Below are 21,884 nucleotides of genomic sequence, written 5' to 3'. Positions count from 1 at the left end.
CTTCCAATATGCCTAAGAAATTCCGATGCATTGAGAGCCACACGATCACAGCTGAGGAGACTATCCTGTTCTACCCTTTTTACCTAAACAGCAATGAAAACTCAGTGACTTTGCATAAAAAAACCACAAGAAATATGCTACCATAAGAAAGGAAAATCTCTCCACAGCTACACTTCCAGACAAAGCACGATTTTGTTATTAACCTGAAATCACAAATATGGAGCAAGTTATGAAACTCAGATTACTGAGATCTATTCTTCAGTTAAAGTGCTTTAAATAAATGTAAAAACAGACAAAAAAAAGGGAGAGGCTAAACAACTACCAAAGAACTTGAATATTTCTTACTCTTTTTCTCATAAACAATAAAATCAATCTGTACTTAGCAACTTTGTTTAAGGATACTGTAATTATTTGAGACATGGGGTGTTATCAGGTCTAAACATAATATATTCATGCATAAAATTTCTTTTGGAGAAATGTAAGTTTCTATCTATCCCAAAGTAGTGCAAAATCAACCTGAAGGAATTTTCATTTGACACTTTATTTGTCAAGTCTATGCAGAAAAGGAAAAAATGGTAAAAAAATAAGATGTTGCAATACTTGTAATATGCACAGGAGTTCTGAATGTCATTTTTTCTAAGGTCAAAGAGCCTGCTGGTTAGACTTAACCTGTATTCACTTAATACAAAAAATAAAATTTACACAAGCAATTTAGCTATGGGGTTGAAGAAGAAATTGTATCTTTTTGTGATCAACGTTCATGCAGCAGCTTTATTATGAAAACTACATTTCATTAGAGAGGCACAGAAGCTGTGAATAATTTTGAATATGTAAGCATGATCTTTCTGAGAAAAACTTTATCTGTCTCCTAGAAAAAGAGAAAGAAAATTGGCACTCTTAGGTAGAATTACAGCTGTTGTTTTCAGCTACTCGGAATGTGAGTGTTCAGAGAGGGGCTGAAGGGTTTTAACTTGAATAATTTTGTACTTTTTTTACCTCTTGTGTTATAAATTAAGTATATTAAAATACAATATAAAATTAAATAAACCCTGATGTTTTCAGTCAGATAAAACACTTGATTTCAAATAAGCCTGGCAGTGTACCAAGTTACACAAGAGTCAAAAGAAGGATCTTCCCTGTCATCATCTATCCAGAGAACACAAATTCTGAAAAATACCACAGATTACTTGATCTGACTAATCAAAAAATTCTCCTACATCTTAAAATAACCAATAGCTTCAGGACTAGCCTCCTGATAGTCGGCTGAAGGTATAAAATTCAGTGGTGTATGCTAAAACCACAGGCTATGGGAATGTTTAAAAGTGTTAAGCATTCACTTACATTCCAGCTCAGAAGGCATTTTAGGCACATGCTTTGCCAATCAAACAGAACAAAATTAGTATTTCAAGACACAGCGGACATATTTTGTTGGTTTTCTGCATCAAAATATCACTACTCTAAATAAATACTGCACAATTTTAAATGTGTAGGTTTTTTTAGTTGGTTGGTTGGTTTTAATTTCTATATAACAAAGATAAAAGCAGATACCAAGACAGACATTTGCTTAGAAACAGCCTGTATCTCTCTGTCACATCCTGTGCACAGAATTGCTGTATTCTGTAGTAGTGCAACACTAACATTAGAAAATCCAAAAGAAGTCCTGATACTATATTGAAGCTGATACTATATTGTAATCTTGGATCAACAGTTTAATGTTCTAATTAAGTTGCTTCCCACCTAACAGCAAAGAAAAAAACAAACAAAATAGCAGAAAATAAAATTAAACTTCTCTAATATTTATATTGTTGTTATCCCTAACGATTATAATTTCCTATACTGTCACACATTATGGCCAGATCTTAAAATATTAAACGTCCAAGTTAGGTTTTACACTGAAATTTTTTTAAAAATTGTATTCTGTTTCATAGAAAAAACCTCTTTTTATGCTGAACATCTCTCAAAACAGCACCTCCCGCTGTCAATGTCTATGCCCCATGAGCAGCTGAGCTGAGATGCCACTGACAAGAACTAGAAGAGTACACAAATGATAAATTAGCCAGCTTTGTAGAAGTCAGAAATGCAGTCCAATAATGATGCTGTAGATGACAGCATTTTATTTAGCTGAGAAGAGTGCATATTATACAGCTCTATTTCATAAAGAAACTATCTTAATCTATTTAAACACACTTGACACAAAAGAAAATATAGTTTCTCTTCCTGAACAATGTACTTGTAAACAAAAGAATATTTTCACTATAATGTTAGTAGATTAATGTCTACGCTTATTCTTTTAATAATTCTCATAGTTATTTTACTTTGTTTATTAACTTTTGAACCAAGATTAAACAACACCAGTAAAGACAAAGTCATAAACAATAGCATGGGCCAAATTCAGACCAGATGTCATGCAAATTACCACCGATGAAGTCCATCCAATTTCTTCAGACACTAAAATAAACTGAAATCCTACATAAATACCACTGCAGACCTGATATCGCTGTATACTTTGTGCATTCTTAAAGAGTCCCTGCAAGTATAAAACCTGTGATGTTTCTGGTTTACTGTGAGTTATGAGAGCATCATAGAATAAAATAATAAAATACACCTTGCAAAAAACAATATTTGAACAATTCGGTTTTTAATGATTTAATGACATGCTGGATTGGACTGATTGATAAATACAATGGCTTTGGCCAGTTTTACAAGCCTACACTTTTCTCACGTTGCAAGGGACCCTTATGAATACCTTGCCTGACATCCTACATGACTTCATGAAGAAACACCTCAGTGTATAAGGAAACTTTAGGTGAGTATCACCCTCACGTCATCCTCTGGAAGGGATCTGGTCTTGATTTCAAAACCATGAGCAAGCCTGATAATGACTGTAATCAATGCTGCTGACACTTGTTTTCACACAGTTAATTGGGAAGGACTTGAAGCAGCTGAAGGTTCTCCCCATGTTTCCTTCTGTGCTTTCAGAGTCGAGTGACTAGCTACGACTATGAGAGGATGCAGCAGGTCTGCCTCTCCATACCTTGGATGCTACTCATGACAGCTGGGGTGCTGACCAGAGGCACCAGTGGAACAGCTACCATCCTCCAGGACGTAGCAGTCTGACACTTAAATACGAGTACAATATTTACATTAATACACGTTAGGCTGCATTACTCAGTCCTATAAGGTGATGACTTAACCCTCCTAACACCTCCAAAAAAGCAAACAAAAATATGTTTGAGCTTTGTGTGCTACGTATGTTACACATTTTCCTACAGGCACATCACACACACTGACATTTTAAGACCTTAATTAAGGTTGATTTATTTACAAATGGCATGTTTTCAACTCTCAGAAATGATGTATTTAATGTTTTATTTTTAAACACAATTAAAAAATAATATATAAATATATACATACTGCAAATGTAATACAGATAACAAATTCATTTAAGCCCATTTATGCACATTAGTGACACACCATGTGGCAGAAAGACTAGGACTACAAGAAGACCCCTTGGCGATTTATTTTATATTAAATCCCTAATGGCCTCTTCTCATCTTTGCAAAAATATGCACAAAAGTCCAGACTATGCAGCCATTGAAATGAATGGTTATTTATTTGCTAAACGAGAACCCTATGTTTAATGTTCCTTAGACATAAGGTAGTCTGCAAAAGTCGCATTCCTACAGCTCCATACATCATTTATTTTACATACCCTAACTTCTCACAACAGGCATCAGAAAAATACTTCTGAACAGCACTGCTATTGTAAGTTGCTGAGAATTTCGTTTCCAATTCCATTACTGGAAGATTAAATGTTAACATGTTTACTTGGGGTTTTCTTGTTTTGTTTTAAGCATTAAAAACAAATTCATGGGCCAATCTGATGTCATTTAAAATGTTTATATTTATACTGTGAGAAAAAAGTTCCCAAATATATAACTAAGGTCCAGTCATTACAGAAAGACAACAAAAGTTCAAACTTTCAGACAAACATGTTGTAATTTCACTTAACTGCATGCAATAGTGTACCTAGCACTTGTTTAACACACTGCACCTGAGATAGAGATTTTAGATTTGCTTTACGGAATTATTAAAAGCATCACTTTTCATAAGAGACAAATGAAATTGAATTAGGAACATACTTGCATGCCATACCGCAACTACACAGCAGCCTGAAAATTAAACCATCTCTCTGAGTTCTGACTATTCATTACAAACCAGACCCATTGTGCATCCAAACATCTCTAAATTTCCTAAGTTACTGTTGCTGGAACAGCCACTGAGTTTCTCTGAAGACGCAGAGCCACAAAGAAAAAAGTTGTTGCAAGAGCCAGAACTTTCCCTTGGTGCTATCCTGAACCCATCTGGAATGCTAGATGCTATTTAAGGACAGCCAAGCTCACAGTGCCAACATGAAGTTGCAAGTCAATTTGCTGGGACAACGACACTGGTGACAGCAGCCGTCATTGAGGCCCTGCTATTTTCTCTAAACCTCTTGGTTGGCAACCCCACAGAGATGGCTCCAGCCTGACAATGCCAAAAGATTACACAGCCTCTAGAACCTGGAAACTGTCTTTATGCTGATATTGTGCCAGAAACACAAAGAAGAACTTCAAGAGATCAGTCAGCCTTCAGAATGCATGTATTCCCCTGTCTGTAATAATCAGTAGCAGACAGTCACAGACTATTTGTCTTATTTTCAATTGACTGCCCTGCTTCTTCCTGGAGAAAGTTGATTTTCTATCTTCCTAAGTTATTGCAAATTCTGTGAGCAGTTGGAATAAATTTTCACGAATCAAAAGATTAAGCCAACAAACATGCTATTAAGCTGCAACATCATTAACCATTTCAAGTAAGCTGAACACTCATGAAACCTGGATTCTCCTTCTGGTGTGCTAGACTTAAAGCAGAGAATAGAGTTCATTTTACAAAAGAAGTAGTATTGCACTCTCAGGAAAAAAATTACTTTCACAGAAAGTCACATTGAGAAGATATTTCTCATTTCCAAGAGAATTCCAGCAGAGAACAAGCACAATATACTCTCAGGGTATAACATAATGTAATAGAAATTAACTGTAACGCATGCATTGAATTTTGCTCCAATATCCTATGAGTAATCATTATTGTGACTTGTGGAAACTTTCTGGCAAAGGCAACAGAAATAACTGTGATCTGGGTGCTGTCACTTTTCTTTTATCAGTCTCTTGAAAAAATGCTGCTATGCATGTGAAAATCGAGTAACACAGGCTCTGGCAGGCAGTCACTGGAGACACAGTTCTGATTTCAACTTAACAGCTTTAATGCCACCTAAATCCAGGAAGCCCAGATCCAAAGGTAGTTATCTCAGAATTGGAAAGCATAAAATGTCTTCCCTGCACTTACTATTACTGGCAACGCTGTCTATTCCTTTAATATATGAAAGATTCACTTTTATCAAGGCACATAAAAATCAGTCAGCTGACAATTAGTAAGCCAAGAGACAACGAGTGTAAATCATGCACTTTTGATTGATACCAGTATGCACATACAAATAAAGCACTGAGATCGACTGTACTACTATTTCTGCATTCATGTCCTTCTTCATGAGAAACTGGAGAGCAGGAGTGTAGCTGCATGTGTCCTAAATGTCTGAGTGTTGATATGTGATACTATTAGAAGTAATTATGAGTATTACTCACAGTTAATGACTTATTAGTTATCATCATTTCCTGCCTTATGAAGGACAGAACTTAGAAAACATTCCCAAAGATACTAGGAAATCTGTATCAAGACTAATAACAACAGGCTTTATAGCAACCCACCTAGCACAAGTTTCAATTGATTTAAGTTCACAGCACATCTGTGAAATAAAAGATTAATATCCTTATTTACAGAAGGGAAACTGAGGAAACATTTCATTTCTTTAACATAGGAAATCAGCAATAGGCAGGGGAAAGAACTCAGCTCCTGTTCAAGACTTTGCTAAAAAGAGCACCCACCCTTTCAGGAACAAGCAATTTTTTCAGAGGCTACTTTCAGTAAAGTTCTAAAACCCCTGCCATAAAAACAAAAATAAGGAGAGCTCAGAATCATTTTAGCATGTGCTACTGAGATGTGACACTTTTTAGAACATCAGACTTACTGATCTCTGTCTTTACTATTGTGAAACTGACTGAAATCAGAGCTTAAGTGCTGAGCTGCAACACTCACTGTTCGTGATACATATTCAACACAGCAGGGGATTCATGCTTGTCAACAGCTTACTCTACCCAATTGTAAAATCATCACCTTCGATCTTAGCAGGATCACGTTTATGGTAGACCATTGAAACAAAGAAAAAAAAACCTACAGAAAGTACTTTAATGAAAGGCACTGTTGCACACATGTTGACTTAAAAAAAAAAAAGACCATGTGAAATTTCTGTAGAAACAAACACATTCAACATTGAACACCTCCAGCACAGCCGTATCTGCTCTTCATGTTCCCTTAGTGTTTAACCAGGTAACATCTGTAGAGAACATGGAGGACGAACAATGAATTGCTATTGTTGTTGCTGAGAAAATCCTGACATTGTTAAATTTTGTGTATTCTGAGTTTATAAAAGAATTTTAAAATGCACAGATAGACAGGTCTGGACAGTTTTGTCTACACTTTGCTTACATGTATTATGTTTCTGATAGTGGGTAAAGCAACTAGTGTAGAATATTTTTATAAACCTTCCGTTTTACTGCAGTGCAGACCATATCATCCCTGGCTCTAAAAAGAGCAAGTAAAAAATGTCTTGAGCTCGTCAAGCACTGTAAATCAGGGAGTTCAGAAAATGTTTGAACAAAGAGGAGTAATGCAGCAAGAGCAAAACTGATCTCCATTCCAGCTGTGAAATTAAGACTCCTTTTAGTACAAGGTGTGACTCTGTAAACATGTAACTAGAAGAAAAAAGTAGTTACACCCCTGAAAGACTAGCTCCTTCTGAAGCAAACTACTCACAAAAGAACAGAAAATAAAAAAATGAAGAGAGATACCTCTAATTTCCAGAAAAATACCATCAAAAACACTAGTAATAAAAGTGCTTAGCAGACTGGGATTGAAAAACATGTGACATCAGTAAAACAGAGAGCCACTAGATATGTCCTAAGAAAAACGATTATGAAACATCCACTCCTTGACCATCAGAACTTGGCACTCCTTGAACAAAGTATGACAGCATCAAATGTTATACAGTCACTGAAAAAAGTTTGAAAATTTGCCTGCTTTTAGGACTACAAAAATGTACTGTTGATAAATTCAATTTGTGAGTTGTGGCCAAAAGGAAGGGTTTAGGTTATGATTAATTTTAGTATGTAGAGTAGTAAAGATGAGTTCAGCCACATTTAGCTGGAGCTTAGATCTGTGGAGTGCAAGTCCTGAATTTCACAGAGTCTATTAAATAGCATGAGAAGGAACACAAGTAAAAAGAAAATGTAATGTTAAAGCTAGCTTCTAATTACTAGTTCTGCCTGTCTGCCCTTCACTGAAACCAAGGGAATAAAAGAGAGAGGTTTAAAACAAACTAGGAGGAAGATTTTTTAAAATCTCATTTCCTCTTACAAAGATTTATCTTACAATCCCTTTCCCCATCCCCTTTTTGACCAATCTTAGCATAATTTTCAGGAGCAAAACTAGGGTTCATAAAGCAGTGCAGATTTAGTGGCTGGCAAAGAATGCTTGACACTGAGAAATTAACCAAGATACTAACAGATTCTGCTTAATTTCTTGAAGCTTTGCTACCCAAATTGCTTTGTATATGTTAGTATGCAAGCAAAAGTCTATGGATAATTATTAGCTGTACTGTGCCACAGATTTCCTCATCCACAGAAGCACCCTATTTTTTGTAAAACATATTACAAAATGCATGTTGTAAGAAACCTCATAGGATATATATGGGGAACAAGTGATTCTTTTTAGTACTATTTGAGTTGAAATAAAGTTTTGATCAATGTAAAATGCAGAAGTAGAAGAACCTCTTATGTATGTTAAATACTTTTGTATGGGTGATGTTCAAGCAAATGTTGAGACTGTAAATTCCAAACATACTATGTAAAAGTGTCTATTTGTTGTTGAGATCTTTTCCAATCTAATTAGTTTTATTATTAATCAGTATATCAGTATGCAAACTCCCATGAGAAGTAATACCACCATGTCATATTTGTTCAATAGTTTAAACATTAATACTTTTTAACGAACATTTTTACATAATAGGCAGCAACACTTACATCTACTTCATGTCAGGGTCAATAGCTACTAATATCCATAACACAAATTATCCTGAAATAATGACAGAAAAATATTACATAAGAGTTTTCCCTAAGGAATTACAAATGTTTGGGACTGGTCAGAAAGAAAATCCCAACAGTCACTTTCAGGATGTCTCAGGGATACTCATAAAGACAAATCTATAGTTTTGATCCAAAACACCAAAATTCTAGAAACTTCTGCCCAATCAAGCTACTTTTCTTTCTACAAACATTTTCATTTAGGCAATATGGCAATGGATACACTTCCTAACACAGATTCAAGCTAGGTTTATTGAAGGCATAACAGAATATCCCCTCTTCTCAAATAGCTGAGAGTGTTAGAGTGGCTTTATAAATTGCCACGTAAGTGCCACACTGTAAGCGAAAGCAGGAGAAAGTTCTACTTAGTAAACACCTGCTGAAGTACAACAGAAAACTCACACCTTCAACTCATCCACAGGCTGAAATTTGCTGATGATGTTGTAATACACCATGGTACAGAGTAACAGGAAGGAATAATCAGAGGCATAATAATGTAAGTCAGACTACAAACACCAACTGCTTCTCTCAAAGTTAAATAAATCACCAAAAACGGCGCTCATATATAATGTTGAGGAAAAAAAGACTCAAAATCTTTGTTAAAGAACCATCTCCGTAAGCAACAGGGCTGCTCACCAACTGTGCTCCTTAGGTTTCCTCTTACCTCCAGTGTCATGTACAGGGTGCTAACTGCTACTTTGATTTCTCCATCTGAAATCTCCTTGAGATCCTTCAGCATCATCTCCTCAATTCTTACACCTGCTTGAGAAGAGAAAGGAATTTCAGTACACACACATATCCATAGCTGACCAGATGCAGCAAGCTGAGACCTCAATGCTGACCCTTCTGTATTTTAGGATATCCTATGAGAAAATTAAAACCAGTATTAACATTTCAATGCTTAATGCTTCTAGAAGGACTTTCTAAGCAAGGAATAGATTTAAGTAGTAGGGTGAAAGGGAAAGCCATGAAGAATTAAGTCTCCTGCAACGAAGCTGTGTGAACACTCACATCTTTTAAGTGAATTGAATTCCAGCTGATGATAAATGTATAGATAGACCATTCCTATGGTCTAATATAAAATCACTAATATGAAAGACTTCTGGAATTAGTAATCTATTTAAAAGCACACATGAAATACCATGGTATTTAAAAATACTGACCAGCAAAGCACTTAAGATATCCCATAAAACTGAGATAATTCAAGCTTTTTCACCTTCCTCACAAACTGATACCAACACCAATTTTTTTTTTCTAGTGTGCATCAGTGGTGAGTGAACCAATTAGATGATTATGTACCACAGAAACAGAAGTACATATCATCAGAAACAACTGTGTAAAACTGGAATTGCTTCACACTGCAACCAGACATGTTGATATATTTATGTAAAATGTACTGAAATTCCACAAGACTAAGTTTCTCTAATGGGAGATGTCTGTCTAAAATGCTTTACGATTCTCAAAATAAATACACATCATGTGTAGGAACATGGTCACGTCACAAGATCAAAAATAAAACACAGTCAAATTATACAACAAAATCTGCAAGCCACTTCAGTGTAGAGTGGCAAATAAAATGTCCACAGACTTCTAATGCTCAGCAGCATAACATCCAAAACATGTTTGCATGACTGATTTAAGAGGGAGCCAAATACTAACTTAAGCCAAAGAAATTAATCCTCTCACTACTGTTCCAGTAGAGAGTCCAGTCACTGCATTTAATCTAGTGACAAGATGAACTGGCTAATGTTCACATATTTATAATATTTATGCATCTGTCCTTTAAAAAATATTTATAGGTAACCTATATAATATAGGTATTTATAGGTATAGCTATATAATATAGGTATTTATAGGTAACCTATATAATATTTATAGGTAACAGTGGGCTACAGACCACTGTGCCTCAAATAACAAACGAATCCATGAATTCAGGCCAACAGAGAACTTTTTTGCTGACTTGTCCTGATACCGGTTGAAATAAGGACATAAAGTAAAATATTCAGCAGAGGTTAGTGCCTTCAAACTTCAGAAATGCAACAGCACTTTACTAAGACAAATGCCACATGAATCTAAGCAGTGATAACATGTACTTTTTAATATACAGCAAACAGCAGCTATGAGATAAAAAAAAAAAGAATATATGACACCCTCCTCACATGGCATATCAAAATTATTGGTTACCAATGCCACACAGACAAAATCCTTTATATGTACTTGTCCAAGTTTTGCATTGGCTATTAGGATAAACTTCACAGGCAATGGTACATGACAAACATCACTAATCCATCTTCCCAGGCAACTGGCTGGGAACTAAGAACCGAGCTCCATAAAAGTCACTTCCACTGTGTTCCTCCAATCCAGGCTGCATTCAGTTCTTTTCTGAACTATTGCTCCTTGACTAATGGCTAAAGGAACCTCAGGGAATTATGTGAAGATCTATAGCCCTGAACTAAATTTAGCTTGTGACCTCACTGAATTAGAGAGTAAAGGAAGCAGCACCTCAAATTCTGTCCTTAACTACCAGCCAGGGTAGTCATCTCAGGTTGACAGTCTGAACTAAGATGAGAGGTCTTTGGATACATAACAGTAAAAACATACCGTGAGTCTGCACAGACTCTGTGCATACCTGATATATCTATCAAAGAAATATCTCAGTAATTCAATACTCACTCTTTGGTAACAATTTGTAGTAAACACCATTTAACCAAGATAGTAAAAAAAGTGAAAGTTCCTGCAACAATTTTCTTCAGGGCATCCCTTCCAAAGCCTGCTACCAAATTTTAAGTTCAAACATTCCTTTTTTTGACCACTGAAAAAATGACAACTACATTCACCTGAGACATTTTCAATTCTTTCCCTGCTTCCCAGTCTCAAGTCAAATTCACTTGACATGTACACAGCCCTCGATAAAGCTACAGAAGGTAAAATCCATTCCCACACCATGTAGGCAATTACAGCACAATTACACATGGACTGACGCATTGATTATGTCCCTACAGTTCATCAACATAAATTCTTGACTAACATGCACTTGTTAAAGTAGTATAAGAAATAAATGAATGTTTACTACTTCTGTGTTGGCCTAAACATGCTTAGCTGGCAACTAAGGACCATACAGCCTCTCTCTCCCTTTCCCTGCTCCATGGGATAAGGGCGAGGAATTGGGAGAAAAAAGTCAGAAACTCATAGGTTGAGATAAGGATAATTTAATAGGACAATGCAAGGAGAGAAGGAATAATAGTAACAACAGTACTAATAGAAGTGTATACAAAGTGGGTAATGTACAATGTAATTGCTCACCACCCGGAACCTGATGCCCAGCCCAGATCCCTCCTCTCCCTGGCCAGATCCTCCAGTCATCTACTGAGCATGGTACTTTCACAGGATATCCAACACCCCCTTGCTAGTTTAGGTCAACTGTCCTGGCCGTGCTCCTTCCAAGCTTCTTACAAAAATTAGCCCTAACCCAGCCAAACCCCAGAAAAAGCAATAGAAGATTATTTAGGAATTCAGTAGTTCCTCAACAGAAATCACAATCCCACAATTCAGAATGCAAGCCACTTAATTTAAAATTAAATATAACACATGCAGTTGCCAATGAAGATAGCGCGCTGCAACCGTTTTCACCACACACAATAAGCCAATATGTTCTGATACATTTAATTACATAACTAAATTTCTAAAAGGCCTGAAAAATGGAAGGAAGTTGCACTACCTTGTGGGTTAAATTGAGTCTCCTGGAGAACAGAGATAATTTCCTCTCGTGGGGGAAGATCCGGAAACTTTTCCTCTAGCATTGACAGTACTTTCTCCTGCTGCTCTGTAATTCTGTCAGTCTCCAAAGACATGCACTTGAAGAGAATGCTTCCTGAAACATTGAAAGACAAAAATCAATGCCTTCTGTGAACAGCAAAGAGGTACTACAGAAACAGGAATGTTTACTGTATCAACATCCAAGCCCTTTCCTTCTTGCAGGTTGTTTTCACTCATGAGATCACCAAATTAGATATTGAATGAACCTTCCTTCTACAGATGTGTCAATGAGCTGCTACAAGGGACATATGGAGGAAATTCCTCATGATGGGAGTGGTGAGACACTGGAACAGGTTGCCCAGAGAAGCTGTGGATGCTCCCTCCCTGGAAGTGCTCAAAGCCAGGCTGGATGAGGCTTTGAGCAGCCTTGTCTAGTGAGAGGTGTCCCTGCCCACGGCAGGGGGGGTTGGAACTAGATGCAGTTAAAGTCATTGGTCATTTTGGTCTAACTGACTCTGAATAACATACCAAAAAGCACAGCACATTCAGCCAAACAAAATGATGCATTCAATTTTAAAATATACGAGAAACATAATCCAATAAATAACTTCACCTTAATTGATATGCTCTTACAATACAGAGGTACGATGTCTTTTCAGACAACTATATGCTGCATGTATTCCATCCTGGATGTGAAACGTTCCTGATGGTTCAAAGTTTAATGCCACCCTTTAAATCTCTGGAGACTGGAATCCCACTTTATTAATAAACTCTAAGATAGACTTGGCTACCAATTACACACACTAAATCAAAGGTAATAAAATCTTACACTTGGGCAATTGAAATTATTTATTACTGCATTGGGCACAGGGATTTCAAACAAGTGTATGAACTGCATTGTATCATATTAGGTCAAGGAGCCAAATCAGTACAATAGTATAAAATAGTTATTGTCAAGCCAAACAGGAACACAGACATCCTCAATCTGACTAAACTGACCAGGACTCAAACATCTAGCATGCATCCACTTTTTCCCAACACCATAATCACAGAAAACTACGAAAGGTATTTCTTCAAAATTCATAAAGCACTTGCAACACAAGCCAGTTTTGCCATGCTAAGTACACACCTCCTTATTAGACAAATCCTGTGTGGCTTAAATAACAAGTAATGCATACCAAGGCAGAAGCTGCTTCCCATCCGACATTAATTTCCAAAAATTCTCATACATGAAATTCTATTCTGTATTTCCGTTACAGATGTTCTCAGTGTCTCTGTCTCTGTGTCAGTCTTATCATCACTTAAAGGCAATGCCTCTGCCCTATTTGATATTACTAAAAATATTAAAGAAATACAGACTGCAAGAAAATCATGTATACTGACTCAGATTGACATTTGTAAATTTAGGCACACAAAATGTGGCTTCACATCAAGCAGATTTCAGGTAAATATCTGAAATATACAGCACCCAAAATAGCAAGGCCTAATTTTCAGTCCCATTCATATAAAGCAAGTTTCTTGATCAGCAGCCTCAAGGCTAATTCATCTAAAATATCTCTTTGTCACTCCCACTTCTAACCAGGTAACAGTGCCTCTGCTACATATTCTTGTCCATACTTCAGGAAGGGCAGTGACCAGAAGGAGTTAGATGTGCCACAGCACACTCCCAGCCAGCACAGAGCTGGATAGACGGCAGCTTAGAGACTAGGTTGTATGAATTATTTTAGCAGTAGCAATCTTCCGTTTTTTCAGTACCCGTTTTCCTCCTTCCTCTAGGAACAGAGACACTGCTCAGGTACGCACAAAGGATGTGCAGACTCCAGCAGAAAGTGCTGGACTTACATGCTCAGATTCCTCACACAATCACCTACTTGGGGGAGGCTGTAGCATATCCCGCACAGCCTCCCAGGTTGAGCTAGGTAGTCTGTCCATCCGCATAGGTCCTCAGACACACGTGTCAAACCTTTTTAAGCACAGCTGTGTGTGCTTCCAGGCACAGAGAGTATTTGGGGAAAACCAAGAATGTAAGAGGTATGAGTTGTATATCCAATCAAGCTTAGCAGTTTTGAAGTCAACATGATGAACATCATTGTTGCCTAATTATACAGAAATAACTCCTGTGTAGAGAGTTCGGTGCCAGGTCAGCAACTTCTGATTCGTTTTAGCTCCAACTACCACCAATCATTCCAGCCTAATTACAGGTTTGATTGTGAAATGAGCAATAACTACACCACAGTTTCTATCCAGTCAGTCATGGATCTCAAGCATGCTACAAGACAAATACAGAAGCATATCCTTTCTAAAACGTTATAAAAGGTCCTTTTAAAAACCATATAGAAACAATTCCTAAGCCATCACAATAAAATTAACTAGTTTATTTAATTAACTTTTATTTTCTATGTTAGTATTTCCATGTCAGTACTTCAAACAAATAACTCTCCCACCCAGCAAAGGCCGTTTCAGGGCAGTTGCATCAAATCAAACTGACTAGCTCCAGGCCTGATGTAACACAGCCTTTGTAGAGCCATGCAAAAAGAGTATTGGGAAGCAAGACAGGAAAGGAGTTGAATGAAGAAGAGTCTCACATTTCTCTAGATGCAGGAAACAGGAGACCTGGCAGCAGAAAGCTGTGGTTACACCAAAACAGGTTCTAGCAGCCAAGGCAGTATCTGGCTGTGATTTTAATACGTGCCCAAACCAAAGCAGCTATGCAGTACCAAAAATCACTATCCTAAGTATTTGTGTGCTAAAATAATACATGGATTCCTTTCTCCTAAATACATGGATTGGTGGAAGGCAACTTCTATGTTATTTATCTATTCCCCAATCAAAATGGATGGAAAGATTGCCTCAGGCATACTACGGCAGCCTACCATGCATTTTTACAGCTACTAGTGTGCATCTGTCTCTTGCTTTCACATGTGTGACAAATCCTCACTTCCTTCAACAGTAAGATCTCACCTTTGGAAGGACACAGACATTACTGTAAAGTTATAAAATCAGAATGTTTTTAAACACTTACTGTACTGCAGCATCTAACTCCACTGCGGCATCTAACCGGAAGCCTTTGCCTTTCAACGCTCAGTTAACCTCAGGGTCAATAACATTGCACGTTTTGATCAGGGGTGACATCTTCAAAAAGCAAGACAAACTTAGAAATCTTGGGATTTATCACTTAAATAAAAAATGAAGTGCAGTCAGCCTGAAATAATGCCTCATCATAGGCAAGTATCTTAGTTTTTAAAAGTCTTGTTTTCCCACTTGTCGCAGCAATTACTGGAATGCTTCTAATTGCTAACTTTTCTGTGAGGATTAAAGTAAGAAAAGGATCCTTCTGAAATTAATGGGGTGTCACCAAGCCCTAAGATCAACATTTACTCTTTCTTCATTCTTTAGTAGTATGCTCATAAGCAAGAAAGGCAGACACACATCTCTCCCAGGCATCCTCAGCATTCCTATGAGGGTTAAGATTCCAGGTAGTTGAGAAAAACAGTTCACTAAAGGTACTTTTGTTTGGCCAAAGGTCAGCAGCTCATTTAGTCATGTGCTCCCTCATAAGTACCTGCTGTAAAAGAGATACATGGGTTCAGAAATCTCCTGCAGAGATTTCTGGTGCAACTCCCTCAGGGTTTCTGAAAGCATAACGGAGGTTATTCTGTCTGCTGACCAGTAGAGAAAAAAAGAAATATATAACAGGTAATATAAGATTCAATATTATTTCTCATGTACATCACGCTACATGATAGTTGTTTTTTCCAGAGGAGAGGTTGCTAGAAAACAGGCGAGGACTCTTAAAAAATTTCATTTTATTCTTTTTTGCAAAGCAGTTTGGAAGTGGAGCACTAGTTTTGCCAAAAGCAATTGCTGTGCATTAATATTAAACATGATCTAATGAAGGCAGAAGTCATTTTGGGAAAACATTAAGAACAGCACACGCATCTCCTGAATTATAAGTTTATGGCTGAGATAAACAGTACAACGAAAATATAGGCATTTCTCCTGCCGAGGTTTTGGTCTACAACCTGGAAAAATAAGGGCCAGGGGAAAAGGGGAAACCAGAAGTCCCTCACGGAATGTGTATTTTTAACACTCCTCACCTCCAAAAAAAAACCCACAAACCAAAGCTCTAAAATGGATCCATGCAAGCAGTCTTCACTGTAATTACCAGGAAATCCATGAAGCTGGAATAAAAGGTAATTTGGGGGTAAAGATGGTAGAAAGGGAAGCATTGTCTCCAAGAAAACTGTTTCCATACATAAAACCAAAAAAATCAGTCCAAATAAGTATAGCATTTGGTGCAGATCAAAATTCCCCTTTCTTTCTGGCATATCTTTTAAGGATGTACCAATCAGGGAACATGTGAATCATCTGACTGATGTACAAGGAAGAACAAAACAAAACAAAACAAAATTGGATTAATTCCCAAAGCCCTTAAAAGGGCATTTCTCAACATTTGCCTGAGTGGATAGAATAACACCCTAGTATTCTCCACTGAAAATCTGACTGCCCCAACAGGGCACAAAAAGGCGTCAGCTATGCAGCTCATAACTAGCAGATTCACATTAAAAAAAAAATTAAAAAAAATGCTGACGCTCTTGCTATAAATCTGTCTCTATTTACATGTTGCAGTCTGCACCTTGTGGCATCCTTCAAGGCCTTATACAAATAAACATAAGGAGGCATTTTTGAGAGTGCACTGACCCGAGGTACCTGACAATGAGTGCTTGGAATCACATCCTTGCCAGCTGGCTGCAACAGAAAATGTAATGATTCAGCAGTTTAATGGATCTTGGGTTTGGCAACAGCCCCCTTGTAAATATCTCTGGGGAAATAAAATAATACAGGCCCAAGACTCTGGCAGGTTCTGTAATTGTTTGTGTCTGGCACAAATCCAGGGACAGCACACGCTCTAACTTAAGGCAAATATGGCTGTACAACACTGTGAGTCTCCAAGCAGGCTCTCTTCAAAGCCCAGGGGCAGAATTAACTTATAGCATGTCTATCAGGGAGACAAAGATACCAGGAAAGCATTCAGCTGAAAAAAAGTCCTTAAATATTAAACTGCCTAAATCAATAGCTCTCAGTTTCTCAGTAAAAGTCTTTCATTTGACTCTTTTTTTATTTTTATTTTTTTAACACAGAAGAGCAGGTTATGTTTGTTCAAAGTTGAAATATGGCAGGATACAAACATCCGCCTTTATTATCAAAACAAAAAAAAATGCTAATGGACTGTGAGGAAAAAGAATTTTCAAAAACAGGCAACAGATGAAGCTGTCACAGCCACTACACAATAATTATTAAAACAGGAGATTTTTCTATTATCTTACAAGTCTTCTAGCAAAATACTCTTTGGAAAGCCAGAAAATGAAAGATAAGTTCCCAGCTCAGAGGCTCGGATGTGAAGGTCTCTCAGCTGTTTTATGAAAATAAAACCCTAATTCTTAGTACTTTGACTTCCACTTCGGTCTCCTGTTCTGAACTTCCTCTGAAATTTATATAGACTGACACTACACAGATTTACATTGGAAGAAACATAATGAAGTGGGAAAAACCCACTTTCAATATTTCTCTAATAAAAGTACTTTAATTTACAGAGTGAAGATATGCAGACATTTATAACCATGTACAGTACCTGGACATGTTCTTGTTCATTATTCAGAGCACTGCCTCTGACTCCTTCTACTACCAAAGAGCTATCCTGAGAGATCTCCGAAAGTGTTTTTTGGTTCTGTCTCCAACATCAATTATTGTGCTTGGTTGTTTGCCTAGATTCCTCTATAGCTACTCAACAAAAATTTGGAGCTTACAGAAACATTTCGATGCTGGTTTACTAGAGGCTATAAGCATGGAAAGGTACTAAAGGAGCAGGCTAAATTGCTGTAGTACTGTTAATGCTTCTTCTATAGAAACATCAAATCCCCAACCTTTTGTAATTTCTCTTAACATGCTCATTACACTAGTACAAAGACAAGCAGACTCCGCTGAAATCTATGCATTGGCAAGTTTTCATAATCCCCAGTAAACATGTCCACATGAATTTGTTAAAAAGGCATTTAACAGTTGCACATCAACTAAAGCCTAAAACCTTTAAAATCCATTAAACACTAGTAAAACTCAGTAAATAACTTAAAAGCAGCAATCAGTTCTTTTCAACCCCAGTTTTGTTTCCCATTGAAGAGTTCTGCTGCAGCAAATAATCTAAGGCAACCAATACAAACCAAGATAGAAATGAAAATACTTCTGACTGTTGAAGGCACATCCTTTGTACTCTACTGGACATATTATACAAAAGGAAAGGAGAGCACAATGAAAATTTGTTTACAGCAGTTTTAAGCAGTAAAAGTTTTGCATCTCGCCATTAAACATCATTCTGTAAAAAGGTACTGCCATCGGGAGAAGCTTTAAATGTAAATATTAGATTCCAATCCATATTGTTGTCCACAATGGCCCTGGAATCGTCGAACTGCACAGCTCTCCCAGCTACCCAGCTGATGTGTCGACAGCTCCATTTAATATTCTTGTCTAGTGATACAGCAAAGACCTCTCATGCCTATTTTTAAATGCACATTTTTAATATTCAATATAATGTTACTCTTTAACAAACTCTTTACTCCCTGCTTCTTTTATGAAGCCTCCCGTGGTCTTTAAAGGGATTGTTAACCAAAGAATGGATCACCCTCTTTCTGCATGAGCAGATTCAGAAACACTCCATTAAACCTTTCAGTATTTAATATAAAGAGTAATCTCTCACCTCTGAGGAGATAAGCCAGTTGCTGAGTGATTAAGTCTGGTGCCTCTTGAAGAATCTCTTTTACTACTAAAGAGGAAGAAGATGCTTCTAACTGCAGGCTGCCATCACATTGCTCATCTGGACTGATGATTTTGACAACAGCTGATTCCAAACTTTTATCCTCACTATCAAGGAAATTTAAGAATTTTTTTTTTTTTTCTAGCTGCTTAGAGAACACAGTAAAACAATGCAAACAACTGTTTAAAATTCTGGACTATAATGCTATTGTTATTGCTACTTAAAGTCTGCTATACACAAGAATAACACAAGAAAGTCCTAAAATCATATTTCTTTCAATAAAGTGTTCACAGTGGCTTTATTGCTTCATAAATCACTCAGTACTAAGACTTGATAAATCACTTAGTACTAAGACTTAAGATCTAAAGCTGTTAAAATTAGTAATCTGAAAAAAAATATTTCTGCATGTACTGAAAATACCACTCCTTATATAGGGGAGGTTTGGGATTTTCCCCATTTTGACAACTTACAAAAGATTTTTTTTTTTGCAATTAGCCTCTTTATGTTTCTGCTTATAATAGCAATAACAAAGCCAAACTATATCTAATAATATAAAATGGTAATAAGAATTCTTTAGAAGGAGGAAACACAGGAGGGAACAGTAATAAACAAAAAGGAAATCTTATGGATAATTTTTCCTTTGAAAAAGTGAATGTACTGAGCTGATTGCAGATAAAGAATTGATACCTATAAGATTTAAGCATATTTATCATTTTAGATTTTCCCTACTTCTAATCTACAAACTGCTCAGAGTAGGATGGGACCATAGCACAACATGGATGTTACTTATCTTAAAGGGTAAGTTTTAAAGAGAGTTGGAAGTAAACAATATCCTTCACTCTGAGTAAGACAGGCACACCATCGTGAAGAGGCTCTCCATAAAAGATTCATTATGGGCTTGTCAATATTCCCTCTTAAGGATGGGTATATGGACTATGCCCTTCCACAGAGCAACTGTGAGCCTCTGGCACTGAGGAACTTTGAGAAAAACGCTCTAGTTCATAAGGACTCCTATAATCCAGCAGCCACCTTAACAGCACGTATGCAAGTGTGCGGGCCATCTAAAAATCCATGTGAAAATCTTAATGCCTTCAGCGTAAGCTAAGAAGCAGTGAAAAAAAATGATCTCTAATTTAGCAGTCACAGGAAACTGGATTTCAGACTACTAAAACTAAATTGAAATATCTGACCTAAAGTGTGTGAGAATACAAGATCCTTAAAAAAAGGAGTTCCATTAATAGCAATGGAAAGATGACTATTTAGTTTGTCACATTTATTGGAGATAACGGGAGACAAAATATTTAACTTACTTTTTTTTGTCTGTCTTAGCATAGCAATACCAATATGGATGCAGAAAAAATGTATAATATAATTTTTAAAACAGCTCAAATTCACACAAGCTGTCTTGTACATACAATGCAATACCTTGTCAGCATGTTGCTGTTTACAAGCGTTAAAGACAATTTCCCTTCAGCATTCAGCTGGTGCAAATTGATTTCATCTCGGAAGATATGGAATGACTCCGGGATATTCAGCTCCTCCAAGATAAATCTTGTCTCTGTGAAGTAGCTAAAATCTCTTCGTGGTATGTTCAGCACAGGTAAACAAAGAACGTCAGGAGGACTGACCTGTAACATAGGTGTGCATTTGTCAGAGTTGCATTAAATAAGATACGCTTTTTATTAAGAAGATGTTTTAACAGAGTAAGCAAACGCAAAGTCTAATTTTTTTTTCGTTTTGTTCCCCTTTTACTCCATTTTTTAAAAATCATCTTTTGCTTTCTTTCTTATTCTTGCATCTCTATTTGCCTTTCACCGTGAAACCAGGAAGGAGAAAGGAGACAGAATGATGTATGGGGGTGATTTTTTGCTGCTATTGAATAAGCTATCTAGTACCCACTCACTAAACTTTGCATGGAAAGAAATTTAGATAGTTTCTATTTAAAACCTCACCTCTTATTATAACAAGAATCATTGTCCAGACTAAGGTTTTTACAGTATCTTTTAATTGACCTAACAATGAGATGCCTGTAACAACCTGGAACAAACGAGTTAAGATCACTTGGTCCATTTTTTTCCATTACCTTGTCTAGAAAGTAGGCATAGGCCAGAGTAGAAATGAGCGAATCCAAATCACAGGATTTATTCCCAAGAACAACATGAACTTTCTCCAGGCGTTTGCTCCTATTCTGTAACATATTAGAAAACAGTTACAATGAGTGACAATAATGAAAAAAAAAAAGCCCCATCACCAAGACACCTCAAAAGACAAATTAAGCATCAGTCATCTTCCTCAGTTGTAGTGCTCTTCACCACTGGCTGAAGGAATGCACTTACTATAAGATCAGACATGTTTCCTTGGCTTCACATATCCCAGGAAAGAAAATCCGGAGAAAGGTACCCCAGTTTAGAGCTCAAACAAGATCTAACCTGACAGAAGTTCATTTAGCAGCAAAGTAACACATAAGTAGCTTCATGAGTACACGGAAAAAGCTTCTAAAAACACTTCACAAATCTAGTAAAAAAAGCAGTCCTGAACTGTGTGGAAATACACAAAACAAACTGTATATAGCAAGTTGTAATTTTAATTTTTCCTTTCTTTGTTCAGTTGAAATCAATAACTAGACAAAGTGGCTTTCACCCTGTATCTTCAAAAGCTGAACACACCTGGTAAAGCAAGTTGGTGATCTCAGCTGTTCTCATTTGCAAAGGGAACTGAGTCTGTTCTGTATTTAATAAGATTAAGAGCCTTCTGAACATGAGGAAAAATAAAAGACCGACTGACTGTGAAAGCAAAACATTGCAGGGAAGTGTCTACCTTCTTTATAATTGCACACATGAAAAGTGGTATTTTTGTCTTCTGCACATCACTAATGTTAAGCTAGCTGCATGGAAATATTCCAGTTTATTTTCTTTTAATGAGCTACGCTTCCTACTTTGAGAAACATATCTGGCTGATGCTATGGTAGATATTTCAGAACCAAATGTATGCAATTAAACATTTTTGTTGTCATATACAGGCTAGTATGC

The 21,884-nt window shown here is 36.8% G+C and overlaps 1 protein-coding gene across 1 annotated transcript in view; it reads right to left on the bottom strand.

The window, feature by feature from the left end:
- PRUNE2 (prune homolog 2 (Drosophila)) overlaps positions 1–21,043 on the bottom strand; it is a gene marked incomplete at its 5' end in the record, with an annotated part of 100,328 nt that extends 79,285 nt beyond the window's left edge. The window contains 5 exon segments of the mRNA XM_009869900.1: positions 8,956–9,050; positions 12,010–12,162; positions 18,799–18,962; positions 20,281–20,483; positions 20,939–21,043. Coding sequence (XP_009868202.1) covers positions 8,956–9,050; positions 12,010–12,162; positions 18,799–18,962; positions 20,281–20,483; positions 20,939–21,043 — 720 coding nt within the window.
- Positions 21,044–21,884: the final 841 nt, after the last annotated feature.

The sequence above is a fragment of the Apaloderma vittatum genome, unplaced genomic scaffold, assembly GCF_000703405.1.
Source record: "Apaloderma vittatum isolate BGI_N311 unplaced genomic scaffold, ASM70340v1 scaffold2405, whole genome shotgun sequence".
NCBI lineage: Eukaryota > Metazoa > Chordata > Aves > Trogoniformes > Trogonidae > Apaloderma > Apaloderma vittatum.
This window is presented reverse-complemented; position numbering and strand designations above follow the sequence as displayed.